Source organism: Polyergus mexicanus, unplaced genomic scaffold, assembly GCF_030449975.1.
Source record: "Polyergus mexicanus isolate NDT 795.1 unplaced genomic scaffold, iyPolMexi1.0 SCAF_10, whole genome shotgun sequence".
NCBI lineage: Eukaryota > Metazoa > Arthropoda > Insecta > Hymenoptera > Formicidae > Polyergus > Polyergus mexicanus.
Window position 1 is genome coordinate 8,783,939 of NW_027223330.1, and position 13,492 is coordinate 8,797,430.

Genomic DNA, 13,492 nt, shown 5'->3' on the forward strand with positions numbered 1-13,492 from the left:
GTAAATCTGGCCAAAGCGGCCTGATCGACATCGCGATAACGTGACAAGAATCCGTCAACGATTAACACGGAGATAATCTTTCCAAGCTCTTGATTTCTTGTCCGCTCCTTCGCTTCCGCGCGTATGACGTATCGACGAAGTTTGTAAACACGCAAGTGACGCACATGCGCACGAATGCGCGCGCACGTGATCTCGGCGTAGCGGGTGCAATTTCACTTGGTTTGTCGACATTGTCAGATGCGATGATTGGCTATCGAATAGAGAATTCTATCGATTTTTTAACTGATAGCCGATCAACGTGGACGAATATTCAATGAAATCGCAGCCTTTATCTACTTTCAACTTTCAACTGGCCAATAAGTATCGGCTGTGTTCGGCAAAGAAAGCATTGAATCTTGTCAACGCTCGACGTTGATTCGTTGGTTCTAAAAGTAAGAGCCAATCACGTTCGATCGCTACCGAGCGGTTTTCTCTGCTGAACGCGGCCGTTAATGACGCCGATTCTAGCATATATTCGTCTAGATGGCGCTGAAAACACTATTCTAAAGCGAAATACGGGGGTTAACTATCTACTTTCCTATATCATCATCTGTGATTTATTAATGGATTCGGTAAGAGCGTGTCAGCGGTGTTTAAACAGTAGGGAAAAAGGAGCGGAGGGAAGTCGTGCTGTCGCTGTCGGGCGTGTGCGAGAAGAATTGCCTCATTCTATTGTCGTCGCTCGACCTGACTTCGTCCTCCGTCGCCGATTATCGCACAGCGTGACATAACCTTGCTCGCGAAGGTAAGCGATTTTTGATATTGTATTTTTCGGGAGCTCCTCTGTCGCCAGCGCGAATCCTCTCGCTCTCCCATGCACGTGTAACGTTATTTTTTTCGCAATTGTTTCCGCTTTCGCGCTTTGTCTTTCTGTTCCCTTCATTTTATCGAGAGAATGAAAATTTCCATTGATTAATTACAGAAAGAGAGCGATTGCAAGCACTTAGCATTCTTATCTTTTTTTATTTCGCTTTATTTTTCAAAGAATCATTTTCTCCTTTTCCTCTAACGAGATTTCTATCGCGGAAATAAATTTCAAATGGCCTTCGCTCCTGTGAACAAAATTCTCGTAGTTTTTAAAATGTTTTTAATGTGGCTTTTAAACCCTGAAAAAAGATCCGGTCGGATAAATACTAAAGAAATTCATCTACGGCGTAAAATTTCTTTATATTCTTAAATCAATGATCCTGAATATCCTCGTGTAGAACGTTTAGAGACATAAAGTGATCTAGAAAGGAATCCGGAATCGCGCAGTTACTTAATGATAGCTGTGAGCTGTGAAACAAGTTTTCTCACGGATGCATCATCTGGCAAATCTTTCCTCGACTGTAACATATGTTACAGTTGCGTGAAAAATACCTTGAATTGTATAAAAAATAAATATATTTTATAACAAATTTCCGCTCCAGTTTCTCGCATTCTGCCTAAATCACGACGAGACGAAGAGCTAGAACAGAGTTCACTTTCACGATGCGAAAGTTGATACTCACTATCAAGTCGCGCCTGCGTTTGCTTACTCAGATCAGCAGCGGATATTTATCTTCTACATCCCTCACTTGAACGCGCTAATTAATCGTCATTTACCGTCATTGATTCAATTGGAGCCAATATCGCCAACCCTCGGCCGAGAATTTGCATCATCGGACCGATAGCTGAGTTTATGATGAAACTGCACGAGGATACGAGAGCGAGAGATTTGCGCGAAAAAAAATTTTCATCGTCAATACATGTTATTTAAAAATATGTCGCATATGACTACGATATTACGTAATTAATCGCGTTGATATAGTTGACACTTTTTCTACTGATTATAAATTTTTATTTATTTTTTTTGGTAAAGTCAGTTGAATAAAATCTACTTCATATATATTTTTTTATAAACAAAAATTGAAAATTAAATTTTAAAATAATCGAGTTTATATAAATTTCTCAAGTTTTATAAATATATTGTATCTGCTAATATATTATCTGAGAAATAAAATTATGCAGAATGATAAAAATTTCGAATTGTATCAAACAAACAAAAAAAAAAAAAAATAAATAAACAGATCATAAAAGTACTCGGTAGTTACAAAATCGTTTATTTGAGAGTACAGTTAAGTAGAAAGGGTGAAAGGAACATAGCGGAACGTTCGCTATAATGAGATTTGATATAACTTTAGGCGCATATCTGCACGATACTATTAGCACTCGTAATGAAACTTTTTAGCAATCGCTTATATGGAAATATCTTCCTCGCATTTTTTCTTTCACGTACTAGAGAAGATCTTTGATATAAGAATTTTCCTTTAAGATATTGCAGATTAATAATTTTCAAATTGCAAACATTTAAATATGCTTTTCGCAAATTAAGGCGCTTTAGAGAGGCATCAGCTAAAACACAACGGAACTTTATTCTCCGTTTAACTTTTAACGAATTATATTTTTTCGGAATTTTAATTTGTATTTTAATTATACAAAGATATTTGATGTTGATTATTTTAGAAGAGTATAACAAATCGATCTTTTTTTTTCTGCTAAAAAGAAAAAAACTCGACAACTAATCTCGTCAAAGAGATCGTACAAATGAATGGAAACCGATCCGAGTTCATTGTAATGAAATTTTGCTACACGTGACACATATTGACACGCTACAATGATCTCGGGTACTTTCGTATTGTCGTCGCGGTTGAAAATTTCTCGCGGGAATTTACCCGAACGTTCATTCTAATTTAGTTCACGAACGATTTCACTAATTGATCGATAATTCGGTTTTTTTATTACAGGAATTATATAACGCGTGCTTTCCTTCGGCACGTGTTCTGGTATTTCAATATTAAAGATTCCTACAGCATGGCATTTTTTGTCGATATCCATCGTGAAATATAGGATATTATATAGAACGTTTATTTCGATCGATACATTAATTTAAAAAAATGTTTTAAAACAGCAAATATAGGTTCAAGAAAAGAGAGAGAGAGAGAGAGAGAGATTCGGTGTTTCCGAGATTTCAATTCTAAGTCTTTTCTCGTGATATATATCAAAATTTGAAAATTTTATTAATTTGCAACGAAAATTTTACTGTATTTTTCACGTTTAATATCATGTACAGATTGTTTCTTAAAAACACATAAAGTAAAATGCCTTAGTATTTAAAAGTGCAAATGTCTTAAAATTTTGTAAAAAGATGTCGCGATACAATTTTTTCGAATTGTCTTCTTTCCAACTCGTAAATGTTATCCTTTTCCTCTATTTTCAGAGTATGAAATCAATAAACGAAAAACTGTGGAGAGAGAATAAAGCTTATCGTATAATTTTGCTTTCTAATAATGTATCATTTATTTTATATAACTCGCTGACACAAATTATAAAAAAAAAAAAAATTATTTCGTGTCATTCTTAAAATTAATAAAATTAAAAAATATTTTTTCTCTTTTCTCATTTATTTACTTTTATTAATAATATTTTGTTTTAGCAAATTATCACAAAAAGTTCTAAAACTTCATATTTTTCGCATACTTTTCTACGACTAAATACTTAATCTTTTCATCTCGTGTACGACGCCGTTTGAATTGCAAATATTAAGATGGGTGATATCTCTTTTTATTAGCAGTGGAAATTTCGTGAAGTGTTGACGTGCTTCGAAGCAAATTTTCGCACGACAAGAGCGATAATATATTGCTCTCTCCCTTCACTTCTTCCCGCTTTGACATCTTATCTCTACCTCTTGTCATACGAACTTCTTCACTTTAAAGTTTAATTACCATCGTGCCAAAGTAGGATTAGCAACTCAATCAACGAATTCCTTCAAAATAAAATGTAACTGTTACTTCGAATTCTAACGATTAATTTCTCTCGGAGATAAATAACGTGTCTTTTAAGCCGTTACTTGTAAAATATTGCCACAACGATTGATCGACTAAAAATGTCAATTCCATGGACCATTCAAACTCTTCAATCATTCACTTCTTCTATCCTTCAATCAATTTGCCTCAATCGATTTGACGAAAATATCGAATGAGATCATCACTTACTCCCTTCTTCTCATACACTTTCAATTTCCAGTATTAAATATCGTTATTAAATAACTCTTGAATTACAATATCGTTAAAATAGAGTATATTTGAGATAAAAGGAAAATGACATTTTACCATCTATTTTCATCCCGAAGCTAATTTTTCGAAAAGCCTTTCATTTTCTGTTACTTATAATTTGAAAACTATTTTTCAATGTTGTTAAGAATATTTAATATTACAAAAATGATTTTAAAAATTTATTATTATCTGTCGTTTTAAGTAATTTTGTGTCTTTGAGTTTATTATTTTATTTTATTTTGCTCATGCTTTATTTGTAATATTTCTGTCTCTTTTTCCCGGATATTTTATCCTTGCTATTTTTTCCGTGCTATTTCTTCTGGAACGTCGACGCTTCCTGTTTTTTTTTCCTTTCTTTTTAAGAAGTTTCTCTCTATCATGGGTTTTAATCACGTACGCGGTTTTTACGGTTAAACCGCTACCAGATAATGATGAGTCATTTTCATTAACCAGAATATCTCGAGTAGCAACGGTTGTTTCGTTTTTTGATCGAGTCCTAGTTTCCTTACGAAACATTTAGCGGAAATGTTGAACGGTACTGGATACTGGATACTTTTATAATATTACGCAATTTTGGGAGACGAGAGATAGCTGACACTATCCGAATGAGATAGTCAATAAAAAAATGGATGATACGATGATTGTAATGATAGCGTTTGTAGCTTTCATCGAGGTATTTAATTTTGTTGAAAGATTGAAACAATGGCGCTTGTTTGAACCAAGTAATATGCAATAATAGCCTGCGCAATCGAGAATGCATGCATCCAAACGCATTCTTCAGCGTGTCTTTATCTGTTGCTTCCGAGTTTTCTCCTCAGAACGCGATACGAAACAGGAAAATAAGAAAGAAAAATCATTTGACTGGTACCGCGATCTTTATAGAAAATTTAGATCCCGATGCTACATATATACAAAAACTTTTTTGCGTACATCTGGTATCAAAACAATAATTGGCGCAATATTTTTCGTTTACTGTACTCAAAATTTCAAACTGACTTAAAAATTATAATGCACAAGAGAGAAAGAGGAAAGAGGAGATTATTTATTTTTCTCATTTCTATTTTTGTACATTAAAACTATTTTTCACCAGTTTATCCTTTTTTAGATTATTATTCATTTTTAATTTTTTATCGTTGTAATTCAAGCTCGATCGCTGATTTGTTTGTAAATACACGTGTGATAATTCTTTTAAATAATCATGTATCGTGCAATGTTTGATCGATCGATAAGATTCCAAAGTATCGACATATTTTATGTACACTTTTCATCGATGTTACAGTTCCAGAACAACATTTATCGATACATATGTACATCCTGATAAATCTACCTTCATATTTTGGTATACTCTTGTATTATTGTTGCTATCAACTTTCCTCGTTTAAACAGCTTTTAGTACTTCATTATTTTTGTATCTTTCTGATTTTAATTTTTTATAGATTTGGATGAACTTTACGATCTTAATTTTTATGATAGATCTTCTGGCCAATTTATAATCGAAGATCATCATCTGTTACACTTTTTTTTTTAACTTACGATATCATATGCATATTTGTAAATAAGTTTGAAATGGGGTTCCATTAAAAAAGTTCAAAGTGATTTTTATATGACCTTGACGGTGCTATTCAAGATTATACTAATATGATTATATAATACGCCACTTAGAGTTCTACAACTTTTGCATGAAACGTTTCACGAAAATGCGTTATTTTCTCAAAAAACTACTGATACGGGCGCTCTGTTACACCTATGTATGATGCGTATATATATGTATACATGTAGTTGTTATACAAGTGCAAAGATATGTCTTATCTACCTTAAAGACACACATCATGCGAGTACATACGCAATACAAATATTTCCGAATAAACAATCAAATTATTTTCAAAAGCAACATTTTACATTACCTCTGTAGTCTGCAATCTTTGTTACGTCAAATTATGTATTATGTTTTTTAGACCGACATGCAGCATTATACAAATTAATCAACTTCTTTTGACAAGGAAAATAAAAAAAATATTATATTTATTTTAACTTTGGACTTTTAATGGACGAGAGAAAATATTTTGATTTATGTAACAACTATATATTTTTAAAGACAAACAATAATAAAAATTAAACTTGTAAAACATTAAGCGAAACAGATGTTTATTTTTCATGAAAAATAATTAAAATAAAATTGTTTTCCTATAATTCTCTAATAATAATTAACGAATTATTCTCGAAAAGGATTGAAAAAAATTTTCCATCGCTTTTTCTTCATTTTCGTGCAAAAGAATCTTATCATAAATCGTTAATGAAATGATAATGCTACCTTGAAAAGTGTATAATTTGAAGTAACGTTTCAACTGATATATTTTCGACTCATTACTTCACGAGATATCGCTGTTAACTTTAAGAATATTTGTGTATGATTGTTATCACAATGTGGTATCCTGTTGAAAAAATATAATTTTCAAGTGAGGTTTTTTTTTTTTTCCCCTATATTAAATTTATAATGACTTCTTTCTCGATATGTCTTTTATTATAACATACAATTTGTAGATATAAAGAAAATTGCAAATTTTTCAATTGAATGATCTTTAGATCTGAATTAAGGAAATATTTTGGATTCTTATATTTCGGATATACTTCGGATTATACTACTATCACAATGGAATTGTGATAATGAAGATTTCGCATAACAAAGAAAACGATTTGATCGAATCTTGAAATCTGATAAAGCTTTCTATTTTATTATCTTCGGTCCTTCATATAATTTTGGAATAGAATCGAAAGAGATTGAGCGTATTCTGTGGATTTTATCAAAGTATATCGAGTTAAGAATTTTCTTCTTTCTTTCTGCTTACAGATGTCTCATGATCATGCGGACCAGATGATGATGAACGGGACAATAGATCACGCGTCCCATGGTGTACATATGGCTCACATGGGTATGGAACATGCGAGCATGAACCACGAAGGTATGAACCATGGAAGTATGGATCACGCGAGTATGAATCACGGGACCATGGACCATGGGAGGATGGATCACGATGTCGGGGCTTCGACGGGGAGCGACGCGTGCAGCGACATGGGCTCGCACGGTATGTCGGTAGGTATAAGTCGTTTATCCAACACTCGGTGCTATGCTAACGATATTATTTGTTTTTCACGGCTTAGATGACATTTCACACCGGCTACTGTGAATCGGTGCTGTTCGAGAACTGGCAGATCTCGTCGATCGGCAGTCTCATCGGCTCGATGATCGGTATCGTGATCATGGCCGCGCTCTACGAGGGTTTAAAATACTACCGGGAGTACTTGTTCTGGAAAACATACAACGCCCTGCAATATAGAAGCGTCACCGTACCGAATGAGAAGAACGTGGTAGCCGAAGACAATCGAGTTGTTCAGTAAGCTCTCTTATTGTCAGATGAAGCATTGTCAGTGATCCTGCAAAAAGCGTTGTTTTTCCCATATTTGCTCGTGCATATTCATAATTTTACTGTGAAAAATTTGTGTATGCGTGTATGTGCATATGAAGAGTGTCAAATGACGTTAAATAGTATATAATCTTCAGGCATCTTTTCATTTCGAAACCAAAGAGCAATATTCTTTTGCAGGATCGCTAAAACGCATAAACGATAGTTTATATTATCAATTTAATCATTAAATATGCTTTTTTAGTATGGTTGGAGAAGTAATCCATAAGCAACCGTAAGTAAATGGTATCTTATGAGATATTGAGATTTTCTTTCTGAATTGTACTTTGCAATATTACAGCTATTATTAATTGATGTGATGCAGCTTGTAAATAGTAACAATTATAATAAGTGTTTTAGCGTTTTGTTAAGTGATTCTCATATTATTGTAAAACTTGCATGTATGATATATCTTTTTTTAAAAGGACTTTATATATCCTTTAGATATAAAGTATAAAATACTTCATTTGTCAAATATTTTCAGCATGTCTATCCTATCAATATTTCCACTTGTTTCATATGTGTCTTCATATTTCCAATTAGACATTTTCGAATTGACTTTCTTATATTTAATAATTGTATCTATATATTAAATTGAGAAAGTTGCACAAATAATTTTTGAGATGCAAATATTAAATATTTATTTTTTCTTAAATAACTTAATGGTGCTAATAGTTATATGTTACATCATCTTCTAAACCTAAATAACTAAAAATTTAGTTATTAACAACATTGAATCATTTAGGATATTTATGAAAAGCTATATATTTTGTTTCAGAAATTATATATAACTCAATTCGCAAATACAATTATGAATAATCAGCATAAAAATTCTCCACTTTGTATTTTGCTCTTAATACTAATTTGGTGGCTTTCTAAAACTGCGAATTATTGAGAACTATAAATCAACTTTCAATTTCATAGTTTTAAATGGATTCGGGCGTAACTAGATACATTAATCTGTGCAGGCCGACTATGCTGTCCTGGATGCATTTATTCCAAACGTTTCTGCACATCGTGCAGATCGTCCTATCGTACTTCTTGATGCTAATCTTCATGACATATAATGTTTGGTTGTGCTGCGCCGTAGTAGTAGGTGCTGCTATCGGTTACTTTCTGTTCGGTTGGAAAAAGTCGGTAATCGTAGATGTTACGGAACATTGTCATTAGCATTCAATAAATTGCTTTAATTTACTCTTCCTGAACTGCACTCATGTGAGAGTGCAATTATACTTTAACGGAAAGCCGTTTAAATGTAAAAGAAATATCAAGATTAAGAGAGTAATGTAATGTTCTGCGTATCAAACAAGAATATAGAGAATTAATATTCTCTAAATTCATAATATATACAATAAATATAGAAATATAGCAGGATGCAGGAAAAAAATATTTATTTTAGTTTTATAATTTAGCTTTGTATATTCATTTTCCTTGTCCTGAAAAAACAATTTAAGAAAACCTATTAAGTTATCTTTAAATTATCTTTAATCAAACATTTTACAGAATTATTATATAAATTCTACATACTAATAGAAGAGATTTTAGAATAATTAGCAATTCATTATTGTATCATGAAATAATTTTATATAAGGAACAACTGGGAGCTTGAATCTTAGATAAATGTGGCAAGTTGTAAATATTGTTAAGATATTTGTATAAGAAATATGTTGTCAAATACACACTTTTTCCCAATTTTATATTTTTATTATCCGTTTTATTATACTTTTGGAAGGATGCCTGATAGTATTAATAAATTTTTAATATTTGGGAAAAAGGATGTGTGTGTCCACATTATCTTAAATAATTGTAAAAACATACCATTATAAAATAAACTGTTACAAGTTGACACATATTGCATATATTACATAAAGATTGCATTATAATTTCATATAAAATATCTCACGAAATATTTCAAATGAGAAAAAAAAATGTAAAGAAATGATATAAGGAGTTATATAATTCTTTTCCTCCCTTTTTTCTTCATGATATAGATTCTTGTCTCGCATATTATCGTTATCAACTTTCAATTTTTTTTGTTTCATATTTATGATACATTTTTCTGGCAAATAAAAAAAATTTTGCCATAGTTACGAAAGAGGAAGGATAATATTAATATAATTGGTTAATGTGTATAATTATAAAATTATGACATTCTGTAAACAAGCACAGTATAGTTTATTTTTCCTTGCAAAATCGTCTCCTAGAATTATAAAATCTTAAGGCATACATACACACACATTGTACATAAGTCACATGTACATACGAGAAATAGCCTTGTTTATTAAGTATGTAAAAATAATAAATAACAATCAATACGCGCGCGCGTTTTTTTTCATAAATAATATATTTATATGTATGTGTGCAGCAATATCTTTTAAAAAATAATTCATAGATCTTTCAATATAGAGATTTGGAGTAAGAATGATGCTTATGTATTGTGGTGATTATGAGATGAAACCATCTCTCACCTTGATATGATTAGTGTTTTACGTACTTAATATTTTAATTATCATCATATATTTTATTATAAATTTATATACTTCACATATAGTAATTATATATAAAAAGCACCAGCATATGCACATTTTATACACAATTTAACTCTTGTCAGAAAATTGTTACATACTTCTCTCCTTGTGCTATATGAGGTTGTTTCTGAAGTATCAAGAACCTTGCGAATAAAATGTGTGGCAACGATGACTGTTTATAAAAAATTTCACTCCTTCATAACATTATTAATTTGTAGAAAAATTGTTAGACATTGAATGAGAAATATTCTAAGAGCAGAAAAGCATATGTCGCATTTTGTACAAATATCAAATTCACATATAGATTCGCACATGAATATTCATAGCAAGATTATGCTTAAATAAAAAATACATGTCACTTTACTGTTCTCAGATGTATATCGCGAGGATAAGGCAAATTTAGATTACAAAGCTAAAATTACATCTTATGCCTATCCCTTATTTAATAAAGCAATTCATGATTATTATTATTATTATTATTATATTTTATCACAAGCCAGTGGTGTGTGAAAACACTTAAAATACTGTTAGTAGTTTATTAAGAGCTGCACAAAGCGTTGATAGGACGTTTAACTTGATCTTAAGGTTGTACTCTGGAAATATGTGTGTGTGTGTGTGTGTGTGTGTATTTCCAGAATACAGGATATATATATATATATATATATATATATATATATATCTCACACAATACATTATTTGTCTCATATACGACCTCTGTGGCTTTACTTGAGTATTTTGTTAAGATTCATAGAAAAGAAAGACTTAACCAGCAAAATCATCGTTCGTTCACTACTAATAATACCCTATAAATTAGACCACATTCTTTGGAAACTTTAATCAGCCTTAAGTAAAAAATTTGAAACAATATGCTGTTTACATACAATCGACGTAATTCCAGCGTGTCAATAAAGAAAGTTTACCATATAATGAAGAGAATATTGTAGACAGGCAAGAGATTCTCTTCATATTACTTTGTTAGACCTAGAAACAAAGTATGCCACGTGTGAAGAAATAATGTCTTAAGTATAATTTGTTGTAAAAATATCTATCTCTGACAAAACTGAAAGAGAAACTGAGAAATGAGATTAATTAATCAGACATTTAACTTTAACAAGTCCGAATTCTTTACGGATTAAAAATAAATTTTCATGAAGTGTGCATCCTTCTGTGAATTTATAAAAAATCAGTAAAATAATATCTTACACTTATATAGTGAAGTGTTCTTATTGATGTGTTCTAAAGAGAGTAAAAACATCATTTCTACGAATTCAATTTGTGACATGTACTCCTTCCAAATGTAAAGAAATTATAAATAATCATTCCAAAAATGTTGTATTGTCTAAGATTGTATATATATGCTTATCTTCTTACAATTCATTTCAATTAGCTGGTCACAAATGAAGATCTTGAGAAAAATGTATCATGCATTATTCCATAGGAACATAAAATCAGAAACTAATGAAAATCATAATGACCTACTCAGCGCTGGACACAGGCATACAGCAGCTCGAACGATGTGGAAACTGCTGTTTAGAAAGATCGACAGTGTCTTCCAATAAAGGCCGTTCTAATCTAGCTTCAAATCTTGCCCATGCATCAACCGCTGCCCCAAATGCTGCCTCAACATTAGTGGCATCTTTCGCTGATGTTTCAACTAGCGGGGGACTGCCATTTTCTAAACACCAAGCTTGAGCTTCTTCTGTGGAAACCTGCTTTTCAGACTCTGCAACATCCACCTATAAAAAAAATAACACTTCTTACACTAAGGTAAGATCATTCGATGTAAATTCTGCTTGTTCCATAGCTTACCTTATTACCAACAACAATAAATGGAAAACTGGAGTCTTCTTGAACATCTGCATACTTAAGAAATTCAGATCTCCATAGCGTTAGATTTTTAAAACTCGTCCTATCATCTACTGCATAAGTCAGAAGACAAATGTCTGAGCCTCTATAGAAAGGTGTTCTGAGAGTTTTAAACCTCTCCTGACCGGCGGTGTCCCATATTTGCAACGTATACGCTTCGCCATTGATTTCGATATCTTTGTTCAGAAATTCTACTCCGATAGTGTGGAAACTGTGTTCATCGAAATGATTCGATACGAATCTGTTCATAAGACAGGACTTTCCAACACCACCATCTCCAAGTATTACTACTTTTAGAAGGGTAGATCTTTGGGAATTGCGATTTTGAAAATTACCGCCTCTGTTTGTACTCATCGTCGCTGAATTGTTCGCCGACATTTTCCAACTGTTTTTTTTTTTCGCGAGAAATAATGCTGTGTTTTACACGTCAAAAATTATCCGACGCGAACAAAGTCTTGTGTAACAAATATCTTCAATATATACATATATATATTTAAAATAATTTACATGTATTCTCGTTAAAGCCTACTTAAATCTCACAGACTCTCTCTCTCTTTGCTGATCAGCTGATTTGAAGGAATTTTATATTTTAGCTTCTCAAAGCTTGGAATACGCATTAAAGTGTTTCGCCGTTTATTATCCGCAAAAAAACTTTTTTTCTTCTTTTTCTCTCCCACTCTCTTTCGCTTCTATCAAATAACTAGCAAATAAAAAGTTCTTTATTTTTTTTCGGTTCCACTGCATAACCTTACGATTAAATCGATAACAATCCTCATTGATTTTACAGTAAATTAAGAGTTTCGAAGTTTCGATGAAGAAGTGATTATTCGATTAAGCAAATTCGCACTTTTTTTTCTCGTGCTTTTAATTCAATTATCGTATTCAATTGCACGAGAAACACATCTTTTGTTATTGTGGCACTGTCAATAAAAATAGCGAAAGGAAATTCGATACGTTCATCAAAATGGATAACTTATTCCTCGATCTTTCTAACGGCGTCTTTGTTGACACATCGATTTCCACGGCAAATTTAATATCTCACTCGGCTATCCAACAGTTTTCGATCATTTTCAGCTGGGTGCTCATTTGACACATTGCAGACGACAAAAAGGAACGCCCATATTGGAGGTCGAGCGAGCGCGACCCTCACGAAAATATGGCTATCTGCGATTATAAATAAATACCAGCCGCTTTTATAGATCTAAGAATACAATTAGGACATCTATTTAAGAGATGAGAGTGTATACGACTGTTAAGATTGAAAAAAAAATTTAAACTGTTAACTTTCATTGATTAACATTATATAACTTGTTATCCATCTTTATTTAACCTTACGTTTTATCTTTCACGCACATCACGCTCGCAGATGTCAAACATCTGTTCCGAGTCATAATATATGAATAGCTAGATAGATACAATATATGTAGAGTTGACTCTGCGTGAAGCACCCTGAAGTGCCAACTTCGGGAAAAAAATCACATAGTAATTTATAGGAAACAGCTGATCTAGTGCAAAAGAAAATTCA

The 13,492-nt window shown here is 32.0% G+C and overlaps 2 protein-coding genes across 10 annotated transcripts; one reads left to right on the forward strand and one right to left on the reverse strand.

The window, feature by feature from the left end:
• The first annotated feature begins 580 nt into the window (after positions 1-580).
• Positions 581-9,499, forward strand: Ctr1a (Copper transporter 1A). 2 transcript variants are annotated; one of them, XM_070302904.1, is made up of 5 exons: positions 583-784; positions 6,961-7,203; positions 7,272-7,504; positions 7,779-7,808; positions 8,542-9,414. In XM_070302904.1, the coding sequence occupies exons 2-5, from the start codon at positions 6,961-6,963 to the stop codon at positions 8,741-8,743; spliced, it is 708 nt and encodes a 235-aa protein (XP_070159005.1). In that variant the 5' UTR covers positions 583-784; the 3' UTR covers positions 8,744-9,414. The 2 variants fall into 2 exon arrangements, with proteins under 2 accessions (XP_070159006.1, XP_070159005.1); XM_070302905.1 differs by lacking the exon at positions 7,779-7,808 and having other exon boundaries at positions 581-784; positions 8,542-9,499.
• Positions 8,365-13,347, reverse strand: Rab9 (RAS oncogene family member Rab9). 8 transcript variants are annotated; one of them, XM_070302896.1, is made up of 4 exons: positions 13,303-13,347; positions 11,911-13,131; positions 11,581-11,837; positions 8,952-9,009 (listed from the first exon to the last, which is right to left on the reverse strand). In XM_070302896.1, exons 2-4 carry the CDS (start codon positions 12,343-12,345, stop codon positions 8,982-8,984), a joined length of 720 nt encoding a protein of 239 aa, XP_070158997.1. In that variant the 5' UTR covers positions 12,346-13,131; positions 13,303-13,347; the 3' UTR covers positions 8,952-8,981. The 8 variants fall into 8 exon arrangements, with proteins under 8 accessions (XP_070159003.1, XP_070159000.1, XP_070158997.1 ...); XM_070302902.1 differs by lacking the exons at positions 8,952-9,009; positions 13,303-13,347 and adding an exon at positions 8,365-8,689 and having other exon boundaries at positions 11,577-11,837; positions 11,911-13,294; XM_070302899.1 differs by lacking the exons at positions 8,952-9,009; positions 13,303-13,347 and adding an exon at positions 8,366-8,689 and having other exon boundaries at positions 11,911-13,294.
• Between the last annotated feature and the right edge of the window lie 145 nt (positions 13,348-13,492).

Bases quoted from the DNA above. Each gene is read 5' to 3' on its own strand.
- Ctr1a (XM_070302904.1), top strand. From the start codon at position 6,961: ATGTCTCATGATCATGCGGACCAGATGATGATGAACGGGACAATAGAT. The intron at 7,505-7,778 runs GTAAGCTCTCTT...ATGCTTTTTTAG, and splicing joins GAAGACAATCGAGTTGTTCA to TATGGTTGGAGAAGTAATCC. The intron at 7,809-8,541 runs GTAAGTAAATGG...TAATCTGTGCAG, and splicing joins GAAGTAATCCATAAGCAACC to GCCGACTATGCTGTCCTGGA.
- Rab9 (XM_070302896.1), bottom strand. From the start codon at position 12,345: ATGTCGGCGAACAATTCAGCGACGATGAGTACAAACAGAGGCGGTAAT. The intron at 11,838-11,910 runs GTAAGCTATGGA...TTTTTTTTATAG, and splicing joins TTATTGTTGTTGGTAATAAG to GTGGATGTTGCAGAGTCTGA. The intron at 9,010-11,580 runs GTAGGTCATTAT...TTGTTTTTTCAG, and splicing joins ATGCCTGTGTCCAGCGCTGA to GACAAGGAAAATGAATATAC.